This window comes from Fundulus heteroclitus, chromosome 18 (genome assembly GCF_011125445.2).
Source record: "Fundulus heteroclitus isolate FHET01 chromosome 18, MU-UCD_Fhet_4.1, whole genome shotgun sequence".
Lineage (NCBI taxonomy): Eukaryota > Metazoa > Chordata > Actinopteri > Cyprinodontiformes > Fundulidae > Fundulus > Fundulus heteroclitus.
Genome location: NC_046378.1, coordinates 26680378 through 26706086, shown reverse-complemented (window position 1 = coordinate 26706086; position 25709 = coordinate 26680378). Strand labels below are relative to the sequence as shown.

The window sequence follows — 25709 nt, the reverse complement described above, 5'->3', positions numbered from 1 at the left end:
AGTTTTCATGGACAGCATCTCAAAGCTCAACAAAATATATTCTCAGCAAAAGGTTCAAGTCTAAAAAAGGTTCAAGGGATGCTGATATATCGAGATACTCTAAACTTTGTTTTTGATGTGCTAGGTGGCAGCATATTTATGTGCCGAGTGGAAGATTTTTTTTTTCCCAGTACTCCGCACACTCTTCCTGTAGTGTCTTTTCCTTACATGACACGTTATGCAACCCATCTGACTCCAGGGTCGCTGACCAACCATAAATCAGCAAGCGCAATTTTTTCTTTTTTTTTAGTATTTCTACCTGCACCCAGAACCGCAGCCTCAGTGGCTATGCAGCTGATTGTGAGCTTATTTTCCAGGCCCTTCACTGTGATTGCGCTGAACGCTCGGCTATCCAAATGGGAGGAGCTTAAACAAACATTTCCCTTCCTCTGATGGACTCGACTCGCTCTCTGTAGCCGGCAACCTGTTGAGTCGTTTTGCCTTTTTGTTCCCACTTCCTCATTAGCAATGGCTTATGGCTTTTAGACTTTGCATAATTCAGACTCACTGAACTGCCATGAGCACCAAACAACAGATGTATCATTTACAAGTAAATGCTCCAAATGGATTCACATGGCTAAAGCCCGCTCAACTGGTGGCTGCCGTTTGAACCAACTGTACCGCCTTGGATAATTACATTCTGCTTCCCGGGCTATTGTTCATCAGTTAAAGGTCAAGAGCATTATTTGTAACACAAACCGAGCCCAGCATTGTGCGGCCCAGCAGCGCGGTCTTTAGTTGCTTAGTCACTTTGATATGCATGTGAATGTCAAATTAAAGAACCGAGCCCTAATAGGCACCCATTACTCTGAGCGAGGATTCTTTGTGTTAATCTGAGGTCTAATCACTTATTCAATCACTAAGCATTGTGTCGGTGCACCCCCTTCGTCCTGTCATGGCTGCACCCATAGGAGAGAAAAAAAAAACAACATTTTTTTTTATTTTATTTTCCAATACCATGGATACACTTGCATAAAACCCTTATTTCTGGCCATAGGGACAGCCTAATTGGTGATCCAGGGTGCTAACAAGGTTTTCCTGCTCGCTTTAATTAAATGTGAGCTCTGTGTAATTAGGTGAGAGACACTGATGATCTCTGAGACCTGCCTTCCATCTCAGGCACTACTTTACATTTTACATGCAAGTTTACCAAACGCAAACATTGAAAATAGAAACCCAGTGATTACAGCAGAGAGGCTCCACAGCTTCTGCTATAATCAAAGATACGTTGAAAAGATATTCCAAAAAGCAGAGACTTCCCTCTTATTGTGTAGCTGTTGTGAAGCACATCTGTGAACTGTTAGCACAAAGGACAAGATGGCATCAAGCCAAAGTGTTGGAGTGAAGATTAGACTTCTCTGTTGCTGCATGAACAAAGGGAAAGGAGCAGATATTGATGTTTTAGCTAATAATAAGCAGCGGCGCTGCTTTATGTGCTCACAAAAAGAAAACGCCTATTTCAGAGCACAATTTATGCCCATTACACATGCCTATCTCAGTGCCATGGTAGCACTATTAAAAACATTTATTTGTGCATATTCATATGTTGTTGTTTTTTTTTTACATTGTCTTGCAAAAAATAAATTGTTGTTCCTGAAGCCATTTAATTTTTTGTCAGCACCAAACTTTATTGGATTTTATTAGAATGTCTGGGAGATGGAGCAAAGCAAGGTGTTGCATAATTATGATGTGGAAAACAAAAGGATGCTTGGTTTTTCTTTTTCACAAATCAAAAAAAAAAAAAATCAAAAGTGTATTTTTATTCCGCCCCACACTTTCTAGAGCAACCTTTCTCTCTTCAGCAACAGCTGAAATGTCTCTATCAGCGTTTAAGATCTAGAGACAAAAACATCCAGCCATTCTTCTGTGCAAAAATACCAAATTAATAGGAGCTTTTCAATAAAGTCAGGTGATAATTCTGCAGGGGTCCATCTTTTGTGCTCTGCTCTTGTATTTGTCTCTGATGCATCTTGGTCTTATTTCATTGTTTGGTGGATGATCTACAGGTATTTATAACGTCTACATTTTATGTGGTCGAAATATTCTGGAACCATTTCTTAAATGTAGAATTTTTCAATTCAATTTTCAATTTTATTTATATAGCGCCAATTCACAACACATGTCATCTCAGGGCACATCACCAAGTTAAAATCGTTCATATCATCTAGATTAGTGAAACTGAAACTGAAGATGAACTTTCTGAGCCTTAATGATAATCAGATGGAACCCATTTGCTTTGGAAAACCCAAGTCCTTTAACAATTCTTCTGCCTGTCTCTTTTCTTTGGTTCTTTACAGCCGTTCTGGACACGAAGCTTGATAGACATCTCTGCTTGGAAAAACTCCATATTGCTCTTGTGAGATCAAATTTCTTCCAACTAGTCATTGCCAAAGACTTGGGAGGACTTCTTCATCCTGAATGGACTACTGATATGCTCTGTATTTTTGTCTTCGATTTTCAGACACCACAGAGAGTTCCAACGGATCATTTAACTCCCAGATGTGTGAACACTTTACTTCAGTCCTGGTTTCTCACCTTCTTCTTGCCCATTTCCAGGTGGATGTTGAAATTTGGTTATTTTTTTAAGTTTTAAATTGATCTGTCCCCATCTTTTTTTTTCAACCAATCTCTCTAAAATCCCCTCATTGGTCAGAACACAGTCAAAACTGTCAACCAGTGTACCAGTGTACACAACTTACCAAAATTAAACCATGTATAATTGTCCATGGCTATACAATGTGTTGTAAAAAGCCAATAAAACAGATTAAAGTTTGTTTTGTGAGAGAAATAACTGAGTGCAAATTTTAGAGCCATAAATACTTCAGTAAGGCACTGTACACTGATATGAATTGCAGCTGCACTGGCATATTTTTTCTTTTTTCTTTTAGAGGCTTCTACTGCACCACCTTCCTGCTTAAATATGCTCAGCATATTTAAGCAGGATGTCAAGATCCATCGAAGGAGCAATGAGAAAGTCTACATTCATATAGTCCCAATAATGGTTTGTAATGGAACATTATGTTGTAACGAACAACCAGAAATTGTTCTTTATGGAGCCACTAAAGTTGTGTGAACCCCGTAAACGCAGCCACCGCTATGTGCTATTTTACAAACAGATCTGCCAACTGCAGTCAAAGTCAGAGACATTAAGGGCTGTAAATTGTTCCTCCAGAATTTAAGGAGTCGTAATACGCAATTTTGTTAAACCTTAAAGAGTCATCCCTGCATATTTGGAGGGCAGCATATTTGCTGCCCCCGGAGAGGCGGCAGTCTTTTCACTTCGCACCTGCTGGTGTTTAGCACTACAGACCTCACACATCCCATTTCTGCATCTGGACAAAACCAGATGTTGTGGAATAATTTCTCTCACAGGTGAAAGTTAGTATCCCCGCCCGCCTGAAACTCTAATCCCCCTAAAGTTGTTTGAGTTTTGACGCACACACGGACGTGCTTGTCATCTTCTGGATTGTTTCTTTATTTAAGACCTTCACCACTTCATATGAGTAAAAACCTACGGGAGAGACACCAGAAAGGCTCGTTTTCTCTGCTCCTTTAATTTGCCTCCAGCTGAAATATAAGACTTTAACCTGATCCTGATAGGCGGCATGTCTCAAATACACCACAACGTCAAAAAAAAAAAGCAGAAAGCTGTCTAGCAGGGCAACAATTCTTTTTTTTTTCTTTTTTTTTTTTTTCCCCGAAAAGCTGAATAATACATGCATATTTTGCTGTGATCCGGCGAATTCAATAGCCTATATGAAAAAAAGGATTGCTCTCAACGCAAACCTTTTTTTTTTTTTTGCAAGAACCCGTTTACTTTCCTTAGGTCCAGTCTCCCATAAATAATTTGCTTTCAACCTTCACATGCATAAAAATTGCAACTTGTTGGTTATGAGAGAGAACAGTGAGGATGCACTTTGAATGCCAATGTAGCGATGAATAAACAATGGCTCACTGCTCCAAGAGCAATGCAGGGCTGCCAGAAGACATTGCTTTGAGTCCGCGGGCTCTCTTAATGGGTTTTGCCACAGACCAAGCCTTTCAGTCAGCTGTGAATGGGAGACTGTTTTGATCTAGGGGAACACTTTAATATTTCTAACAAAGCAACAATTCCCCTGCCACTTTGGGCAACCTTGGCCGATTCCCTCTGATTATCCCCCAGCCACTCAACGCCCTTTAAACTATAAAACCGAAAGGTCCTTCTGTGGCTTGAAAGTTGTGGAACACGGGAAATAAAAATCAAACTTACTTTCAGAGCCTGTCATTGTCAGCAGAGGTAACTTGGATGACGTTGATAGGAGCCATCACGACAAAGAAATGTGTTCGTTGTGCGTTTTGAGACCAAATCCTATAAATTTTATAATAGCATTCGAAACCATAAAAACAGTGGAGTTCTTCTGCAGTCTATCTGAAAGGATATGGGATGCTTGGAAAGCAAATGAAAGCCAGTGATTTCCTTTGAAGGCAGTGGGGGGCTTATAAACATCTTTGCAGTGTTACAGTGCCACCTGGTGGACAGTTTTATATAGCATTTTCCAAACTGCAGATCAGGGTCCCTCCTTTATTTCAATGATTCTTTAATGCTTTTACTTACTTCTGGATAAAAAGCAAACAATATAAAACATCTAAAAAAATCAGGAAAGATAATTTGATAAGTTGTAATTGTTGTTAGAAAGAACTGGGTTTAAAGCAACCAATGCCCAAGACAAATAAGGAGCTATAGATGGCTTTAAGAAAATATATAGCTAAACAATATGAGAAAAGCAAAAACTCGTGTGGATAAATAACAGTACAGTCAACAAAATTTCCTCCATGCAGCCACTGACTCATCTGATCCCCACAAACTGGCACAAACTGAAATCTGCTAAGCCTGTTGTTAATAGTGAAAAGGTGACCCAACGAGTCAACGCTGGAGTTACAGGCCTGCTTTGACTGTACTGACTGGAGTGTTTTTGAGGCTGCAGCCACTGACCTGGATGAAATGACTGACACTGTCACATCAGTCTTTGAGGACATGTGTGTGCAGACTAAAACCTTGTGCACAATACGACTAAAAACCCTGGTTCCTAGAGAAACTTGGGCAGCTTTGTCAGACCAAAGAGGAGGCCTTCAGTGGAAGTGGGAACAGAGTCCTGTACAACCAGACCAGGAACACACTGACTAAAAGAGGTAAAAGCAGCAAATTGTTGCTGGCTGATTTTCCTAGTTTTTTAGCATAGCACCACTGTGTTAATGTGGAACGGCCTGCATACAAACACAACTACAAGAGACGATCCCCTAACTCTGCTGGTGCCCAACGACTGGCTGATAAGCTGAAAGTTGAAGCCCAAATTCTCACCTCTCCAATGCTCCAACAATCATCCCCGCCTCTCCCCCACAGCTTCAGTCTGTGAAGAGGATGTGCTCCTGTTCTTCCAAAGGGAAAATATCAGGAATGCTCCAGGACCCAACAATGTGTCACCACTATGTCTGAAAATCTGCACAGACCACTGGACCTGTGTGAAGTTCCCTCCTGCTTCAAATGCCCTACAATCATCCCCAAAAAAGCCCTCCATCTCTGGACACCGCGGTGCACTACCAAACAAAAACCTTCCAGCTCAGCTAAGAACAAGCCAATAAACCCTAGCCAAATATTTAAAAAAAAATCATTATGTTCTTTCCAACTCTTGATATTCTGCAGAACGTCCTTGACTAGCCTCTTCAAAACGCCGCTGTTTTGAATCTATTTAAACAGTTAACTGAAACATCACTTGTTTATATTTGAAGTCCAACTTTTCTTTACTTGCCTTTATTATGCTACGTATTTGTATTTTATTGTGCAGCACTGAATTGTCTCGTCACTGAAACGTGCTATAAACACACACATGCCTTTGCTTTAGAGAGTTGTACTAGGAAAATCACAGAAGTCGGTGGCATCAACACCAACATCAAAGCAGACACGGTCTCAATGCTACACCAGTACCACCACCTCACCAGATAAGAACTACACTGGATATTTTAGACTCTATTGACCAGAAGCTTACCTGCCTTGAAGCAAGGCTGGCCCTGGAAGAAAATCTGTCAGGGACTTCAGATTTTCCCTCAGCGACTTCCAGGCCCTGAGGGAATCGCTAGATTACTGGCAGGACTAGGTGGCGACGTTGGCATCTCCGATCAAGACGCTGAGGGAAAGTGTACAAAAACTCCCCGAAGGAGTGACGCACCTCTTCAGCCATAACAGGAAAATGAAGGAGACCATACTGGGAATCCAAGCTAGGATCATGTGGGATAACCTTGTTTTCTCCATGATTCCTGAGCCCACAGAGGCCACTGTGTAACATTTCTTTCAGGGGCAGCTGAAAATCCTGAGCGAGGCCATAAAGACAATCAAATTCCATCATGTGCATCGTCTAGGTGTCAAGTAGCTCGACCACTGCTGTTTAAAGACCCACTGAAGCAAAATTCCAACAATTCGAACAGAAGGAACAGCAGCAGTAGAAAACTGTTTGGTACTAACTACATTGTGAACAACCAATTTCCGGAGGAGATTCTTCACCACCGGCGTGCTCTTTTACCTGTGAGGAAGATGCTGATCATGGAGGGAACAGGCACTGTAGTCACGGCTGACAAACGGTATGTAAATCTACTATTACTTTGTGGCTTTACAGAATACGACTGCAGGTAGGATTAAACGGTACACACTGACTAGATAAAAGGCGAGTTTATGGGCATTTAATAACTTGAAAGTTAGCAAACAACCCACTGTGATTGTGACTTTGATGTGTGCATGTGTGCGTGTCTATCTATCTATCTATCTATCTATCTATCTATCTATCTATCTATCTATCTATCTATCTATCTATCTATCTATCTATCTATCTATCTATCTATCTATCTATCTATCTATCACATGCACACATACGGGCACATGTTTAAGACACTTCCAACATTTTGTTTAATCATCAGACTTACCTAAAGATGATTTTCAGCGAGGTTCTACGAGAGAGTGGACCAATTGTTTTAAAAGATAAATGATCAGTCTAATATGTCTGCTGGTGTCCTCTGGGAGGCAGCAGAAGCTGTTATGCACAGCAAAAATAATTTCTTATTTATTATAGAATGAAGAAATTAATAGAAATAAGAAAGAAAACAATTGGAAACAACTGCGCCACAAGAAGAAAGTCTGCTAACTGAATTAAGAAAACTAAAATTAGAACTTACGTAACCCTAACCCTAAAATGCAAACGGCTAGAATGCAATTTCAAATACAGAGACTGCTTTTGGGGAACTTTGATCATAGTAATACATTTTAGCAAATTTACTGAAAAAAAAGTAAAGATAAGGTAAGAGTTCCAACAATAACTAACAGTTACAGTTGACCAACACATCCAACCAAAAGTTCCTAAAGATTACCACAATTGTTTTGGACATTGTTACAAAAAGCTATCCTGAAATAGTATTGATCCCTCCATTTCTGAAATAGATTTTTTTATGAAGTTAATCTTCCTAAATGAAATAAGCAACAGAAAAACAAAGTACGTCTGAAGGCAAAGGTTCTGGGGCTCTGTCACCTTCCAACAGATGGTCACAGAACATCAGAAAACCTCCACAACCTCTCCAAACATGAATCTTATCCTCAAGGCCGAATGAAGATGCCACACTCTTATCCCCCTACGGCCCTACATCACTTATAAATGCAGATCTTAAAATCATCTGCATGACGCTGGTTACAAGGCTTGAAAAAATAACCAGGTCCAAACAAACACTCGGGTGATCGGGCTTTCTCAGTGGCAGCACCCAGATTCTGGAACCAGCTCTCTCTGAATCTACGCTCCACCACAGGTCACCACAAGTCTTTTTTAATCAAATATCAAAATTAACTTATTCAGGCTGGCTTTTAATAGCAAGCTGTGCCCCCAGGATTTCATTCCTGATTCTCTAACGGCTCTATGCTTAGTTTTGCTTATCTCTGTATGTTTTTGATTGCTTTCAATTATAAAGCACTTTGGTCGATTTTATTGGCTGTGTAAATGTCTATATAAATGACCGATTAATTGATTGATTTCCATATTTATAGAAAGAACTCACTCATCTAACCTCTAGAAAAAAAATATTTTGTAGCTGTGGGGGCAAATGTGTCTTTGAATATAAAAGGTTGCAGACCCCTGGTGTAAGTGATTGGATTGTCCAAATTAATGAACTGCAGGATTTTCTTATAAAGTTCCTTGAGATTAATTGAATCTGCTTCAGTTTTCACAGAAATGCGTCTTTTGCACTTTGACAACGTTTTAGAAATCGCAAAGGAATGCTGATTATTTTTAGGTCTTACTGATCTATTTTTAAACAACTTCACGCACAAATGAGACGGAGTTCAACAAACTTGTATAACTGACAATATATCTTTATTTTTGTATTTGTCACTAAAATAACTCGTAACATGTTTTAACAGAATATCTTCATTTACATGTTTTGAACTGAAATAGCATCTCGATTAAAACTTATGATAAAACCAATAAAACATATCTCCATGTAAAACACCACATTATTAAAATTTTGTAAAGAGGACATAGTTTTATTTTATTTTTATGACAAAACCAAAAATGCCATTATAAAATACACTTTTTTTTATCTAAGAGCATGAGCTGATTTACTTTAAATCCAGCATATTTAGCCACTTTAACAGAAATGATAAAATACTCACTGCTTTTTGATAGCATTAAACAAGAAGAGTTTGTGAGCGACCCCTGAAGAGTTAGAAAGCATGAGGTTATCTTTAGATTTTACCCCCAGAAAAAAGTGCTATTTAGCATTTGACAATGACTCTGAGCAAGCTGCTTCATACAGAAAAAATATAAGCTTTATGTCTCCATCTACACCATGTTAAGACGATGTGTTTCATACACAGCTATCCTCAAAAGTGCTTGTTCAAGTCTGAGAAGACTGTAGAATAGAAACCAAAAATATACAGTACATTGCCCACATGTTAGATGTGTGTTACTCCTATACGGTACTGGCCACATTGATTGGTACTCCTGGTAGGGATGATTACAAAGCCTAAACATAAAACCTTCTTTCATCCCAGTAGCATATTATCAAACTGAAAGTTTTGGAGAAATCCAGCCTTTCATTTGAGTACCTTTTATTCAAATAATTAAAAGAAATAGTTTCAGGAAACGTTTTTTATTTTTTTTCCAGAAAAAAAAACTGGTGCTATGATTTGTAAAGATGTATTGTACACTGCTTTACTTTTTTTTTTTAAAGACCAATCTATCTTATTTTTCTTTATTTAACAACTTCTGAATACAGTTTGGAATGAGATTTGCATATTCTTTGTGCAATACAGCTGCACTGAGTTGTACTAAATCACTGAACATTGAAAAACACATGTGGCATGCCTTCAAAGAGTTCAGGATTCTAGACACTCTGAGGTTCCCAGGACCTTGGAAAGAGGAAGAGGCTCACAGCATTGTTTCACCTCACTCACCAAATGGGGATTAGGTGCTTTGCCGCATGTTCGTGCTTTCTTTCACGCCGGACTCACCTGGCCTGCTTGTTGTTAAACGACTCATCTTGGTCTCATATCAACAAAAGAATAGTTTTCAGTTAAAGTCACAGCAGAATTTAGAGAAAGCCACGCGTTTACATTTTTGATGGTGATAGAGAAAAGGCCTTTTTTTTTTTTTCCTGGCAGGCCCATCCAGCAAAAATTTGGCATATACATAGTTCCTAATGGCTATTATTATGGCTTGGATTCCAAGATCGCACTCTTTGCTGCAGTTTTTTAAAGCTGCTCTTCAAATAGGCTAATAGTGCGTTCCATTTGTCCTCGGTATTCTGAATTTTCGACCTCCGAGTCAGAAAGTTTAACTGGAACAGCCCCTAAAGTCTGTATTACTATAAGTCGGTGCAACAGGATTGTGCTCGACTTTGGCATTTATGACGGCTGCTACTCGCGGCAACATTGTGTAAAACCTCATACTTTGTTTTTAGCAGCTCTCTATTATGTATGTAATATTTAGTCAGTCATACAGGTACTACCTTTCGCAGTTCTGTTTACAGTATTTGCACAAAACACCGCATAGAACAGCGTTATTGCTTTAGCCATAGTGGCTAAAGCAGCAATGAAGGATCGCCACCTGCTTTTTGATGTTCAGTGGAACAGTTCAGCACGGCTTCAAAAATGACAAAGATTCTGCAATTAAATGTGACTTTAAAATGCATTCTGTGACTTAGGTTGGCTGTATTTGTCTGGTTAACAATGGCTTTGTGCGAGCGTCCATATTTTTTTTCCTATGGTCCTACAAGAGGGAAACTGGAGCGCAAAAAAGCGCAGATGATGGAATCTTCAACTTGTTAGTTTCGACCTCCGAGGCAAAGGGAACGCACCACAAGTACGCTGCCAAATGAAAAATGTGTTTCGTAATGCTGGCATGTGAAGAAGATTTTGCGGAACCTCAATCTTTTAAGTCTTTGACCTATTCTGAATAGTGCACAAACATTGGGGTCCAGGGTGTGGAATTCTAGTGTCGCTGCATCAATTTATTTATTTTTTTACATTTCATTTGCTGCGGTGTAACTTCCTCCACGGAAATTTAATTTAACACTGAATAAATGTATCCAAATTAAAGGTTTGACTTAATGTTTCTGAAATAAAATATGAATTTATTTGACTGCTTTTTTTTTCTTTTACACAATTACCAGGAGTGCCAATAAATTTGTCCACATCTGTCATTATAATACATTGTAAAATAAGTTATTTTATACACATTCTTAAATGTAAAAATTATATTAAAACACATTAATTTACCTTGTTATCCCTTGTTATCTTGTGGAGACATAAAAAAGTATTTTTTTTTTCCAAACATGCTTCTTACATCTATTTCCAAATGGTACATGTTAAAACAATCAGTTTGTTCCCTTTAAACTTTTCTGGAAGCTAATGCAACAAAAAGGTACCAACAGCATAATCCCCACCATCGGGGTCATTTCACTCTTTTATTTTTTTAGCAGCTCCAAAAGGTTAAAACAAAAGTTGGTCTGTTGGTCTGGCTGAGGATAAAGTGCACACGTCCTTTGGCCCCAACGTGGAATCGGATATAAAAGCAGTGGTTTAAGATCACTCATAGACCCCGGCCTCGGATCTGAGAGCGGGGTGATAAAAAGCCTCAGGACCCAGAGCCTTAGACAGCAGTCTCTGCCCTCGCGGAGACATGCAGCTCTGACCAGGTAGGTAACCTGTGGCAGCTTTGCCGGATCTTGTGGATTTAGGTCTGGGCGAGGCGTAATACCCCTCCATGTGGTCGTACTGTGTGGGCTTGACTTTAGTGCTCTGAGTCCGTCTGTTGAGCAGAGCAGGGAAGGGCTCCGCGTGTTCGGAGTCTAGGGGAGATTTGGAGTGGTAATGATAGTAGTGACGGTGTTCTCTGGTGCTCTGTGAGCGCGCCGGTCTTCTCAGGATGCCGGGTTTGGCAGCAGCAGCCAGCATTGATGGATTCTGTTCATAGCCCCTTGTTTGGCACCTGTAAGTGTGCTCGAAGCTTTTCAGGTTGGGGCAGCCTCTGTCTGGCTGTGAGGGGACTTTGCGGAGAAGCGGCTGCTGCGAGTACCCCTCTTTAATGTGAATCCGTCTCATTTGCCCTAACTCTGCACCGGACCGGTGACCACAACTTTGCCTGGAGACCTCGGGGTATGCTTGCTGGGACCTCAATCGGGGCGCGGCTGGGGACGTAGCTACAGCCGTTTGGCTTTCCATTTTGTGGGCCGAGAGGATGTTGGCGTTGCCAGGGTCCGACTTACTCCTCGTGTGCATCATGTCCCTCGGTGAGTCTGGAGCCTCACACGGAGACACAGAGTGGTATGTGCTTTTATGCCTCTCCTGCTGGACTGGTTCATACACGACCCTTTCGAAAACCTCTGCATCCCTAGCTTTGTAGACCACCGTGTCTCTGCTCTCTATATAAAGCTCCCTATTCACAGGAGGGGCGTGGCGAGGAGAGTAGTTGTAGTAATCCGACTGCTCGCCTTCCCTTGTTGAGTGAACGGTGTAGGTCGGATGGTGATGGACGGCAGGTTGCCGGCGGGGATCTATGAAATAGCGAGACCTTGGATTTCGTGAATTCGAGTCAGAATACGGGCTGTAGCGTTGTTCTGGCTGTACATTCTCAAACTGTGTCTGTGCGGGGTTGAGGCCGGCCTGGAATAGTCCTTGGTAGGGCACCTCAGGGCTCGTCGTCTGATCCACATAAAACATGGCGTCAACGGGTAGGATTTCAGTGTTTGCCAGCTCATAATGACTGATCTGCGGGGCATGGAAGGAGTGTGCCCTCCGGATGGCCGGGTTTCTCACTGCTCTGTCCTCTGAGCTCCGCCATTGCCCCTGTTGCCGGTGGAAGTCGCTCTGGTAGCGCCTGTATTGGGGTGACAGAGGTTGCCTCAAACCTAAGGAGCTGTAGCGGCTCTCGGAGGACTGCCTGTACAGCCCTTTATGCCCCGAGAGGTGAAGCGGCAGAGCGCTGGGCCGAGGGTAGTGAGGCGCGGGTGTTTGGCCTGCGTGAATGGGCCGATGATGGTACTGCTGATGATGACGCTGATTACTGTACACATCCTCAAGCATGTCGGGAGGCCTGTCCTCGTCCGGGCTATTGCAGTGGGCTGAAGAGGTCTGCAATTTGCGTGGCAAGACCTCCTCGATAGAGGCAGGCATCAAAGACTCTGCCAGGACAGATCTGAAATTAAAAGCATCCACGGAGTCCGTGTTGGCATACACCGGAGAGGCTGGCGGGCTCCTTGCTGAGCAGAAAGCCTGACAGGGCGTCGAAACTCCAACACTCTGGTAAGTGTGCTGTTCTTGCTTGACCTCTGGCTCCATTTCCTCTCTGTGCTCCCTCCCTTCGGTGCTGCCTTCGTCCAAGCTCCCCGACCCGAGCGGGCTTACATTAGGAGTGAAATTGCACACATTGTCCTGACTGTTGCCAACCTGCGGCGGTGCCGAGCAGAGGTGCGAAGGTGAGAACTGACCAGGACGAGGGCAGCGGTGGGTCTCCGCAGCCGCTTGCCACTGGGAACCTGAGCTGACCTGAGGGCCGCGGTACTCCTGAGGAAGCACTTTCAGGTCGAGTGCAGAGGGTCGCTGCAGTCTGTAGTCATATGCGTGGCTTCTTCTTTGGGATGCGCTGCTGGCCTTCTGGGCAGATTCAGCCAGGGCCAAAGCCAACTTGCGTGCAGCACTCATCGAGGGAGGGTGAGGAGGGAGAACAGAGACTGAACTCATAAGTCTATCTGTTCCTGGGGAGGGATAAGACAAACAACGCTACAGTATGACAGGACAAACAAAGCTATGGTAAGACATGATGGGACAAGACACAAAAGCTTTCATAAGAAACTACAAAGTGCTTTAAATTTACATACTTATTACTATAAGGATATATATCTATATGACCAGTGTGCCATGCAAAATTACTGATGGCGCTCACGCCTTTTCACATTTTGTCCTGTTACAAATACAATAACCTTTGTGGGGGGTTTTAAGGGAGCTGGAGATAAAATTGTATACATTTAAAAATATTTTACAAGTAATAATCTGAAATGTGGCGTTCAATTGTATTAGCCCCCCAACCCACCCACCAACCGACCATCTCAACAAGATGGGTCATAAAATGTAACCTTTAGTTTTTCTGTTTTAACGCATTAAAGCTGTTGTTCTGAAGATTTTTTCCCTTTTAAAATGTATAACATATATGATGGTTAATTTATAACTGGGGCTGGGCAGTATGACTTAAAAATTAAATCTTTGATTTTATTATATACCAAATCTGATTTATCAATGTTTTTCTCCCTCCTTTTCATTTCACAAAAAGAAATGAAAGAAATTATTTTAAAAACTTGCTTAGTTCAAGGATTTTGTCTGGGCGTTGACCTGAATTCAAAGTGCAACTAAATACAAGCTGTGAAACATGCTTGGAAAACAATGAAAATATAACTAAATGTTTGCTGCTAGTGGTTTTACACAATGAGCAAAGAACAGGCTTCACTTCTTTTTTATAAGTTAGTTTGAAGTTACACAAGTGAAGAAATTAAGGTATCTAAAAAAATTTCCTCTATGTAATATTTTGACAATTTAGTTTCGTAAACATATATACAACATCTACGTAAAGTGTAAATTCAAATTAATCCATTAAATAAATTTATCCAGCCCTATTTTTAACATATAACAATGGTTTCTAACAACTAGGATGTTTCAAAATTGTCACTCTTTAACTATATAACACTAACAGTATTTTTTATTTTTTCTTAGCCCGGATAGTACCTGTAGTCAAAACAAAGGATGAAACAAAGATGTTCACTACCTGTGAACACAGCACATTCTCTCTCTGGAAATATGACACTTTACTTTTAACTAAACTTCAGTTACATTACTTTTTGTACTTTTTTAGGAGTTTATTAACAGCATTCATCGTACTACTGACCGCATGTACAGACCAAACAGCAGGGGGTGCTGTTGTCACTTTTAGAATGATTTAGAAATGCCTGAATTTTCTGGACAAAAACAGAAAGGCAAGGCTGCTCTTAGCTTGGTATACAGTTTTAAACCAAAATCTGCTTTAAATGTTTCCACAATTCTTTCTTTGACATGTCTGGTCTGTCCTATGATCTTCACGATGACTTCTGTTCACTAATAGTTACCAACCTCTGAGGTTTCAGAGAAATGTAAAAATCTTGAAAACCATGCATGATTATTTTTTTTTTTCACGTTAAACCCCAATCAAATACATTAAGGTTTGTAATTGTGACAGTATAAAATGTAAAAAAAAGCTTACAGTGTATGAATACCTTAGAGAGGCACAGCACGGTTTTAGGTTATGGGGGAACTGACCTGGATCAGGGAGGTTCTGAGCAGTCTGGCTGAGGTCTGTCACAGCTGATGCCTGGCTTGCTGTGTTGATCGGGCTGCTGTGCTGAAACAACGCTCTCGGGTCTTTCCCATCTGCCAGCGCAGCCTCACATTTATCCACGTTTGGAGAGGAAGACGGCAAGGGAGTCTGAACATCTGCCAGCAGTTTTAACGATTTCTTCCTCACTTTGGGGGAGAGATGCTTCAAGGCAACTTTTTTCCCACTTTTGCACAGAACTGGGCTGACATCTGGAGAGGGCGAGAAGCCGACGTTGTTGTTATTCTGGGAGGACGCAGGCGGCTCCGATTCACCGGAACAGCCCACGCTCTTCCTCCACCTGTTCCCGTCTCTGCCGTGTTGCATCGCAGGAGTCTGGCTGCACTGGAAAGACATGGGGTCGAAATCTAAGGTTGAGATGCCAGCAGCCGGAGGGGAAAGGTCGAGATCGTCCTCGGAGTGTTGAGGGGAAACGGCGATGCGGCCTCTGTCGGCACCGCGTGCGCTCTGATGAAGCTGGTGAGCTCGGCGGTCGTCTTTGCTTCTGGAGCTGCGCAGGTCGTCCCTGCTGGTGGCAGTAACAGCCTCGCTGGTCGAACGAGGTCTGAGGGGACGGTAGCTAGGAGGCTCTCCTGGGTGGGAAAATGGAAAATAGAAATGTTTGAAGCTCTAAAGAAATACATCGACGGGAACCAGCATGAGGAAAAGTTTTTTTAATCAATAATGAATGATTACCTCCTAGATTTTGCAAAGAAGTAAGAGATTCTTCACTTTTTGTAGACCGCAGTGTGCCGGTATCTCCTCGTCCTCCTGCAATTGTTTGAGCAAAAAATCAGAATGAACTGCACAGCTTCCATGACACATTCAAAAAGGAAAATATGCCTTGGCTCAGCGGCAAGCTGACCTGGCAGTGCTATGCTCTTTATCTCGTTAGGTTCACTGGGGTGTCGCTTCAGTTTACGCTTGGAAACAGAGTGGGACTTGCCCAGGTGGAAAAAGGAGAGCCAGTTCCCCACAGGAGACTTCTTTGACTTCGCAAGAGGCCGTTTGCCGCTGCAACACAGAGAACAATTCATATTTAACGCTTGACCCTTAACCTTTGTTGTTAAGTCTAAAAACATAGCAAAGACAAAGTGCTGATGGCGGTAAACCGTAAGCACATATTTTGCATCTTTTTAGCACCTGAAGAACCCTTTGATTCAGTCTCGACATTCGCTCTTCCTTAATTCACCTAACATCAATTATAAGAAATTTTAACACCAACAATAAAGTTAAGCTGTCCTAAAAAGGATTTCCCAGACTTACTGCTGGCTTGCATCATTTAGCTTAGGCAGTAGTTTGCAGGGAAGTTTGCAAAAAAAGATATTTCATTCTATCAATCAAGGTATCAGTCAGGAGAAAAGTACAAAATAAATTCCGTAGCATTACATATCACATGGCACAGTGAGGATCAACCATCAATAGTTGAGCAAAATACAGGAAAACAAGGACTAAAAAAAAGCTTGAGGTTTTTCCCAAATGCAAGATAAAAAGTGGTTAGGGTAGTTTGACATGCATTCCAAACAAAAATAGGCTTAATTTATTTTTAAAAATGTATGAAAAACTGCAAGCCCTGCTGGTTGTAAAGCAGACAGAATCACTGCAGACCAATAAAAGATATTAGGGGTTAAGTTTCACCAGGGACTTTAATATATCATGTTGACAGAAATGCCTTGATCGGGACTCTTCTCAGTAAGTGGGGATGTCCCAGTCCCTATATGATCAAATTCAGCCATTTGATTCATCGGTTTTGGAGCACGGACACATCTAAAACATGGAGGACCCTGGTCCCCGCGGACTGAAATCGGACACCACTGCATAAGCACGAAGAAATAAAACACACCAGCAAAATATTCCGAAGAGAAAATGGAGGTTATTTTAGAAGTCTGAACATCTACCTCTCCATCGGCAGTTCAATGACTGTGTGAAATTTGCCGAGAAGAGCTTCGGGTCCCTCCCCGACCTCGATGTAGTCACTGTGCGTGAGGCAGGGGGTTGTAGCTGGAGATCCCAGCTGCGTCTGAGTCCGAGCCTGGGCCTCCTCTAAAGACAGAAGCTTTGTGGACGGGGAGCAAACCATCAGAGACTTCGGTCTTGATAAGGTGTTGTTACCTAAGATCAACATACACACGTTAGAAAACTTACAAATGCACATATTGTGTCGCATATTAATCCTTCACTATGACCTACCAGTGTTTTCCCTTATAACAGCGTTGAGTTTGGCGCTGAACAGGGACTCTGTGTTGTTGAGAATGAACTCCACCACCACCGACTGGATTCGCACCTCCATGAAGGCTGCGGTGCCACTAAAGCAGGCCGACTCAATCTGTTTGGACCTGAAACGGAGCACATCGCGACCTATTTCAGCTCTCAGGACCACTGAGATGTGCCCCAGTTCACTGCGACAGAGAGGCTGCGAAGAAATGGTAAGATTCCGACTGTGCCGCGGCCGAGATAGTCACCTAAGGAGGTTCGGTGCCCAGACGATCGCGAGGTTTTTAGTGTGCATGCTAGTGACAGAGCTGAAGGTGGCCAGGCGGGAGAGGTGCCTCATGAGGTACTCCAGTGTCCTGCGGGGTATAAAAGAAATTCTCATGCTTGACGTTGTTCACTATTGTTAACAAAACCTCTGAGACCGTCACAGAACATCTGTTTGTAATGAAATAAGACACACGTGGACTGTATTTACTAGTTTGGCCACTTCTGAATGCAATTGGTTGAATTTAGGCATGTTAAAGTGACTAATTTCGAAAACCTTTAATTTCTTTTCCCTTTACGATAATGAACTACTTGGAGTTTGTCTCTTACATACAATCCCAAAAGAAATATGTTGAAAATGTCAATACTTCTCTAAAGGCACAATATATGTATGTCAACTTCATACAAGGTAAGGTCTTCATACAATTTATACAGACCTGTTATTTTCCCTGTAACCAGATCTTCAAACAAAATATGATATTGATTTGCTCTACTGAATAGACATCAGAGGAGAAAACCCTCAGAATTTAACAGGAAGACCTATGCGTAGCTAGACAAGGAGTAAGACTATGCAGTAAAAGACGAGTTAATTAAAGCAGCTTTAACCAGAATCAGAAGCCACGGGATTTTCCACTTCATGACAGCAGGAGGCAGCAGCGAGCTGTGAATCTGACCTGTAATGAGGAGGAGGCAACTGCTGAATGACATTGTGGATTTTTACCAGCCTCTCCTCATCCGTGGCTGCAGACACAGCTTCCTGTGACGAAACAGAGGACAAAGCGCACATCACTACAAGTCTGATAATCAAAGCAGTGGGGATCGCATGGATATTCCCACTCTCCTCCTCCCTTTCATATTCAGAGGAGCCAAGGTTTCGCCTCAGTTAATCTGACTTTCGGTTCTGGCGTTAGACTTCCCCCCCCCCCCCCCGTGGTTCTTAAAAAGCTCATCCTACTGCAATGACCTCATTCTAAGCAGCACTTGAGAATGAGATCAAAATATGAACTGGGACAAAAACGTATTTCAATTTCAGTTTATGAAATTGTTTCTTCTGTTCTCCTGTATCACTGAGTGGCTAGAAAGAGTTGGCCTGCATTATACCCAACACTACATCAGCATACATCAAATGTTGAGAATTCAGTAGCAGCGATGCTCACCGAGAACCGGTCATAGAGCTGGTAGGTGAGCAGGGGGTTGGGCAGCTCTCTGAAGTAAAGCTTGCACAGGGAGCCCACCGAGTGGATGTCCTGTCTGAAAAGATCTCTGCTCAGGTCTGGGATCTGCTCGGAGTCAAACTCGTGCCTAGACAGAGGGAAAGAACAATCATTTGTTATTATAGAAACACAAAAATATGGAAGGCTTGAACTCTTGTGCTCATTATGTTGTCTTTCGGGTTTATTTTTTTTGCCTGTCAGTCACATTAAAGATAAAACAAAATTCTAAATCAATTCTTTCTTGATTTTACTGGACTATATGAAATTCCAGTTTCCTCCATCCCAATGATAGCAAAACAGAAGTTGTATTTGTGAGATTGGACTATTTTGTGAGTCTTTTACTGTCTGCTGTTTTGGTTTTATCTTGATATATTACTAACTTCTTGTCGAGGTAAAGCCTTTTTGTTGCTTGTGGGTGGTAGAAAATCTTGACACTAAAGTTAAAAAAATTAAAGGAAGGCCCAAATGGGACGGTTTGAATTTAGTTTTGCCTTCCTGGGTTCTGAATGGTACAGAATAGATTTTAAGGTTTATGCTTTTTTTAGGGTTCTTAGTGCTCTTGCCCCAGCAGAGTTAAAGGTTATTTTGAATGCATTTAAATTACAATACTTGCAGTCTAAAAACAAGTTGTGTTTCAATGTTTCCTTCGCTCTTTACTGCTCTTGCTGTTTTACTTTGACAGAGCTTGGCCTCTTAAATTCATCTTTATATTTTATTACATTTATGGAATGATCTGTCTGCTTTTGCTCAAACATGTTTTTATTGTGTCGATGCAAATATTCTTACCATCATAAGTTTATTTACCGTAATTGCTTTTTTTGCAGCACTTGATGCAACTTTGTTTTTGGATTACAATATACAGTAAATGAAATTGAAATTGACATTAACTGAATTATTTCTTATGAAGTTAACAGTCGAAAACTAAAAACTATGAAGCCTTAGAAGCAGAATTATGTCAAAAACGCCAACGGATCCTAAACATGTCAGCAGCTTTTCATCTGCTTTATTTTCCGAACCATTAGAAATAGATATCGTGTTGTGAGAGCCGAGCTTTTCTGAGTAAGCCTTTTGATTGGCTGTCCAACCCATCGGCTTATGCGCCGCTCAATTTATCCACTGATGGAAAGTTGTTTCATGAATTCCGGCTGGCAAGCAGAAAATAGATGAGAAGACCACGGCGGCCCTCTCAGAAGCTGCACAGCTTGAATCAAATTGTGCTTGATAAATTTGAAGAAAAAAAAAAGAAGCTGTTTAAAAGCACTCAAGAATAAAACACCAGAGACTTGATCAGCAGCCTCTTTAGTTGCTGCTAGTTGGCTTCTTATCTAATTATTTCTGTTTTCACTATATTTGCAAATGTATCAAGTACCAGAAGTGCCAAATTTACCAAAATGTAGAAAAAAACAAAACAAGTAAGCCATTAAACTGGAAATTAATGCAATTAATTCATAAATAGATATGTAAAATAATAACAAACTGGTACAAAGGTAATGCTTAATAATCCAATTTGGTAAATAAAATAAAATCTTTAGAGATTAAATATTTAAGTATATTTACTATCCAGTGGTTCCTTTACTACAGTGCATCCTGATAAATACAATACAAAACTTATTTAAAAACTTAGCAATAGAAATATACCACACATCCCTCCTGACTTTACTTTGGCTCTTAAACCTTTAAAATGTTCGGTACGTGTGGAAACTTGTTTACTTTATGGTGGCTGATCTTGGGTATCACTTTGAGCTTGGTTTCTATCGTGAAGTCCAGGGGAAGCACAAACCTCAGCTTTTGGATGTTGGAGGAGATCCCTGAGAGTCTGTAGATGCCATCCACGACCCCGTTTTTCTCAATAAACTCGGCACAACTTTTGACAACCTGTGGGACTGTAGGAGACATGAAAAGTGCACAACAAGCTTTAATTGAGCCATTTTTATACTATTATACATTATCTATGCATTTAGGAACAAAGTTTGTAAATGTTTGCTTGAAGTTGTGTAAAAAGAAAGAACTGATAAACTTTGTTTAAATGAGTGGGTCCCAAACTTGGGGTTGGGGACCTAACTGTGCGTCATGACGTTAGTTTATGGGGACACAACTGAAGAACATTTCCTGTGGGGGAATTCAAGTCAGGGTTGTGAAACAAACCAATTTTGACCAGTTTTCCAAATATGGTTGTAGTCAATCACCAGTGTTGTAGTACTGGAGTCCGAGACTCGAACTCGAGTCCGAGTCATTAGCTAAATTTAGAGACTCGTGACTTGACTTGGACTTGAGCACTGATGACTCGAACTTGGACTCGGACTCCTACATTCAGATCATTCTGACTCGGAAATTGAGAAAAAGACTCGACTTTTTTTATATATCATTAGGCTATAATTTTAATATGTCATTAGAATATTATTTGGTGTATGATTTTAATATCTAAATGTCGTACCGCGCACGTGACGTCACCATCTCATGAGCAACGCCCCTTGCCGCTAATGTAGGGCAAACAGTGTGAGAGCGCACGTAGCAACCAGCCATTACACATGCAACAGACACAACGATATGACCGACTTTACAGCTGTTAAACTTTCACAAGAGGATGTCCAGGCGCCCATTTTACTGGTAGAACTGTGGAACAACACACCAACGTTCAGCTCAAACGATGGCTTGAGTGTCGAGGGCTTGGAAAGCCTGGAAAAACGGGCCGAGTTGATAGGAAGGTAAGTCGTTGTTTTTCTCCTGCTCGGCGTTCATGGCGTCAGCGGCCGTTTTTTTTCTGTTTGTAGTCACCGTCCAGGAATCGGTATAAATTTTCCGGCCCGCCGAACAATTTAGTCCGGCCCGGTGGCCAAATGCATTATCATTATCCAACGACTGTATCTCCTCACTGCATCGACCGATCTGCACCAGATTTGTTGTGAGTCATGGGGGAACGCTGCCGAACGCGTTTGTGGGAATCGCCCGGTGGACGGGCGAGGAAAATGCGTGACAGCATCTGCGGTGGCGGGCGGACCCCGCCCGCCGGCCGGCACCGCGGCGGTGGCCAATAGGCCGGAGTGCGCCTGGCTGTGAGGGCCGTTCGACGCCGCTTGCAGCTTTAACATCCTTCATATGCGGCCTATCAGCGTACCTCGAGTCGCTGTTGCACGTTCCATAACAACAATGTTTAAAAACCATGGTTAGGAGACGTCTTTGACTTGGAAAAAGCAGTAGTTTTACCGAGTAAAACCAAGGGTAACTACAGCGAAAGAGTTATTAGTGCAATGGAATGTTACTGCTTCATGTCATACATCACACGTCACGGCATGTTCCTACAACGAACTTGGATCAATAGTGACTCAACTCGGACTTGACTCGGATGAGTAGTGGACTCGACTCGGACTCGATTTTTTTTTTAATGACTTGGACTTGACTCGGACTTGAACACTGGTGACTCGAACCTGGACTCGGACTCGAGGCATAGTGACTTGACTACAACATTGTCAATCACAGTGAAGTCAACTTAGTAGAGCTGCACATCTTTACCGCAACAAACCCTTTTACTGACGAGGATATCTGGCCTGACCAAACAACAAGCTGATGTTATTTTTCTAATGAAAATCTTTGGAGAATTTACATATGCAGCAATATCAACTACATGAAATGGTTTATACAGTGAAGTCATGGCACCTTTAAATCAGTGATAATGATGCTATATTAATTGGAAGCTAATACTTTTTGCAAATCGCGTAATGCAAATATGTTCCATGGTTATGTATAACATTGATAACGGTCTAAACAAACAGGTTGTTTTAGGTAAATCAGTAAAAGTATTCAATGAGAAGAGAATTACCCATGATCAAGCGCCCGATATGCATAAAAATCTATGATAAAATCCTAAAGTCAAGGGTAAAATCCGTGCAAGCAATATCAATGTGTGTGTGCTTTGATGGAATATTTGGAAGGCTACAATATTTCAAGGCTTTGCAATAAGGGTGGTATAGCCACATATCCCACCCGTTGTTTAGTCTATTACGTGTTACAAACATACTACTGGTTCCATGTGTTTTTGAACTAATCTCTCTCACATTCTAATGTCTATTTGCTCACTTAAATTTCTCCAAAATGTCTGCGGAAAATCCATGCAGATTGCACAGTTCTTTAGGTTCAAGATCTGAATTTATTGGACAGTATTTTAATGCGTGCATGAGTATCAAAGGACGGCATATTCGTGTGATACGTTTGTGCAACTGCACAGCAATCTACATCGTCTGCATAAGGACTGCTATCTGTCTATTGGCTCAAACATGAGTCTTATTAGATGCAAGGCCTGTTTACACCATTTAAGCCTCTCAGGAGGTGTTGTTGGTCAGTGCAATCAACTAAATTCATGGGGGGGAAAAGCATTGCAGCATTGCCTTACACGTAACGCATTTACCTCCATGTTTCACAGTGGGGATTTTTTAGCATATAAAGCATTTTGGGGCTGCACAGTAGCGCACTGGATAGACTTGCAGCAAGAAAGTCCTGGGTTCGACTCCTAACTTTGCCCTGGGTCTTTCTGCATGGAGTTTGCATGTTCTCCCTGTGCATGCATGGGTTCTCTCCAGGTACTCCGGCTTCCTCCCACATTCCAAAAACATGACTGTTAGGTTGACGGGCCTCTCTAAATTCTCCTTCGGTGTGAGTGTGTGCGAGAATGGTTGTTTGTCCTGTCTGTCTCTGCGTTGCCCTGCAACAGACTGGCAACCTGTCCAGGATGTACCCCGCCTCTTGCCCATTGAATGCTGGAGATACGCACCAGCACCCCTTGCGACAGCGTGATGAGAAATGTATGTATGTATGTATGTATGTATGTATGTATGTATGTATGTATGTATGTATGTAGATATGAAAGCATGAAGTAGGCTAGATCCCAAAAGACCAACACACCATGCCCTAAACTGAAAACAAAAACAGATGCAGATACATGAAGCAAAGTCATTGACAATGATCAGTCTGGAAGGGGTTACAAAATCATTTTGAAGGCTTAGGGTTGCCTTCAAAACACCTGTGTGAGTCATTGTCACTAACGTAGAAAATATGGCACAGTGGTGAACCTTCCCAGGATAGATTGACCTACAAAAAGTTACCCAAGAGATCATTAACAACTTATCCAGGAGGTCACAAAAGAAACAAAAACAATATAAAAGCCACTGCAGAGCTCAATCGCCTTAGATAAGGACAGGCCAATACACGTTCGGATGATGCAGCAGGACGATGATACAAAGCACACCAGCAAGTTCCCCTCTAAAGCCGGGCGTACACTGTACGAGTTTTTCCCCTTTTCGGGCCGATTCTTCAGTCGTGCGAGCATTTTTTGAATCGGCCGAATTTCAGCTTGATCGTAGAGGGGGGGAGGAGGGGGGAATGGCTTCTCACGACTACCTCCCGATCAGGAATCGGACGATCGGTGAAAATCAAACATGTTTGAAATTCAGTCGGCTGTCGTGAGCGCATCCTGCTGTTCAAGCAGAGCTACGAGGGGGCGCCCTCCCCTCCTCTCCGTCCCCGCCAGCGGAGGGAGGGGAGCGGGCGTCCCTGAAGCAACCTCCGCCCGGCCCGCTCGCGGGGGCATTGGGGAGGGCGGCAACGCGCTGGCTGCCTGTTTCGGCACTCCTCCGCTCGCGGGGGGGGGGGGGGGGGGGGGGGGGCGGGCGACCTGCCGTGCCGCGCGGCCGCCGATGCGTCTCGTCCCTCCTCTCTCCCCTCCGTTCCCCCGACGCCCGGTGCTTCCTGCGGGCATCGCCAGAGCTGGGCTCGAACCCCTGCTCTGGGTCCCTGTCACCTACCGTCGCTCGCCACCACAGCGAGCAGTCCCAGAGGGGACACGACGTACAGTGTGAGCAGTCCGGTCTCGTCCGAGCGTCGCGCTGCACAGATCGTGAGCGGTGAACTTTTTAAACCCCGCGGTTCCGTCGCACAGTTTGAGATGTATATAAGTACCACGACTGAAAAACTCGTACAGTGTACGCCCGGCTTAAAGGGCTCAAAAACAAAAATGAAGGTTTAGGAGTGGCCGAGTCTAAATTCGGACTTTAATTTCATTGAAACATTGCAGGATGACCTTAAACAGGGCATCCTGCAATGTTTAGGTTAACTGTCTGGCAAGTTTTCATGGCCCATCAAAGCTACGCTGTGATCCTGTCTTTCTTTCATTCATGTCACAACTGTGGGTGGGGCAATTTGACACCATGAATAATAATAATACATTGATGACTTCTATTCCCCAGATTTATCAGAGGCTGATGATTTGTTCAATACTTTATAAAAAACAATTTTTTTTCCAATAAATTTAGTAAAATGATCTTGAATGTATCCTCTGTCCTGTTGGTTAGGGGGGGTGGTCCAACCTGGGCACATACAGTCTCAAAGTCATGAAAGTAATTTCTGATGGGAGGAAAACGACTTGTTGCAACCGTCCCAGTCTCACCTACACAACACAAGTAAAAAGAAAAAGTGAAATATTTTACTGTCGTGTCCTGAGTTGTGGAGATGCTCCCCCAGGTCGCAGCCAAACACTCGCTCTTTGAGTATACCGCGCTGCCGCAGCTTCTGAGGCGGTGGCCGAGACTTCATAAATGACCTCAGGAAGGTTACGAGCTTTCCGTGCTTCTTACACACTGATTACACGAAAACACAAATAAAAGCCTCATTAAAATGAATCTGATCCAGATCCTGGGAGCAAGTCTTCAAAAAATGACCAAGCACACACACACACACTAACTGGTACCTGGCTTTGGCACTGAGTTTTGAACACTGGGAGGGATCTTTTCGTTTATCAGCTCCACACAGTCACAGGGGAAGAACCCAACCTGCAAGAAGACAGACAAAAAAGGAGCTTCAAGAAGCAAGTACAGAGAAAGTGACCTGTGGGGGGAGTAAATATTTAGCAGAATGTTGTAAAGGGACAGAAAGGGGTCAAGAATTAGTTCAGGCTTAGATAAACTAGAGAGACTTTGATGGTGCTTTATTGGTGTGTAAATAACTTTAGAATGACGGACTGCACAGGACAAACAACTGTCCAACAGTTTGAACCTTTAATTCAGCTTTTGAGCTCATTTTTAAA

General features: G+C 42.3%; 1 protein-coding gene across 1 annotated transcript in view; it reads right to left on the bottom strand.

Moving 5' to 3' along the window:
• Positions 1-8398: 8398 nt before the first annotated feature.
• The window catches only part of LOC105939754 (rho GTPase-activating protein 32), a 38555-nt gene continuing 21244 nt past the window's right edge, over positions 8399-25709 (bottom strand). Inside the window, exons 11-22 of the mRNA XM_012882046.3 lie at positions 25374-25455; positions 25114-25263; positions 20418-20520; positions 18581-18725; positions 18098-18180; positions 17408-17515; positions 17136-17281; positions 16844-17057; positions 15811-15959; positions 15642-15716; positions 14891-15538; positions 8399-13302 (exon numbers count right to left, since the gene is read on the bottom strand). Coding sequence (XP_012737500.2) covers positions 11135-13302; positions 14891-15538; positions 15642-15716; positions 15811-15959; positions 16844-17057; positions 17136-17281; positions 17408-17515; positions 18098-18180; positions 18581-18725; positions 20418-20520; positions 25114-25263; positions 25374-25455 — 4071 coding nt within the window. The 3' untranslated portion in view covers positions 8399-11134. The remainder of the gene's footprint in view (positions 13303-14890; positions 15539-15641; positions 15717-15810; positions 15960-16843; positions 17058-17135; positions 17282-17407; positions 17516-18097; positions 18181-18580; positions 18726-20417; positions 20521-25113; positions 25264-25373; positions 25456-25709) is intronic.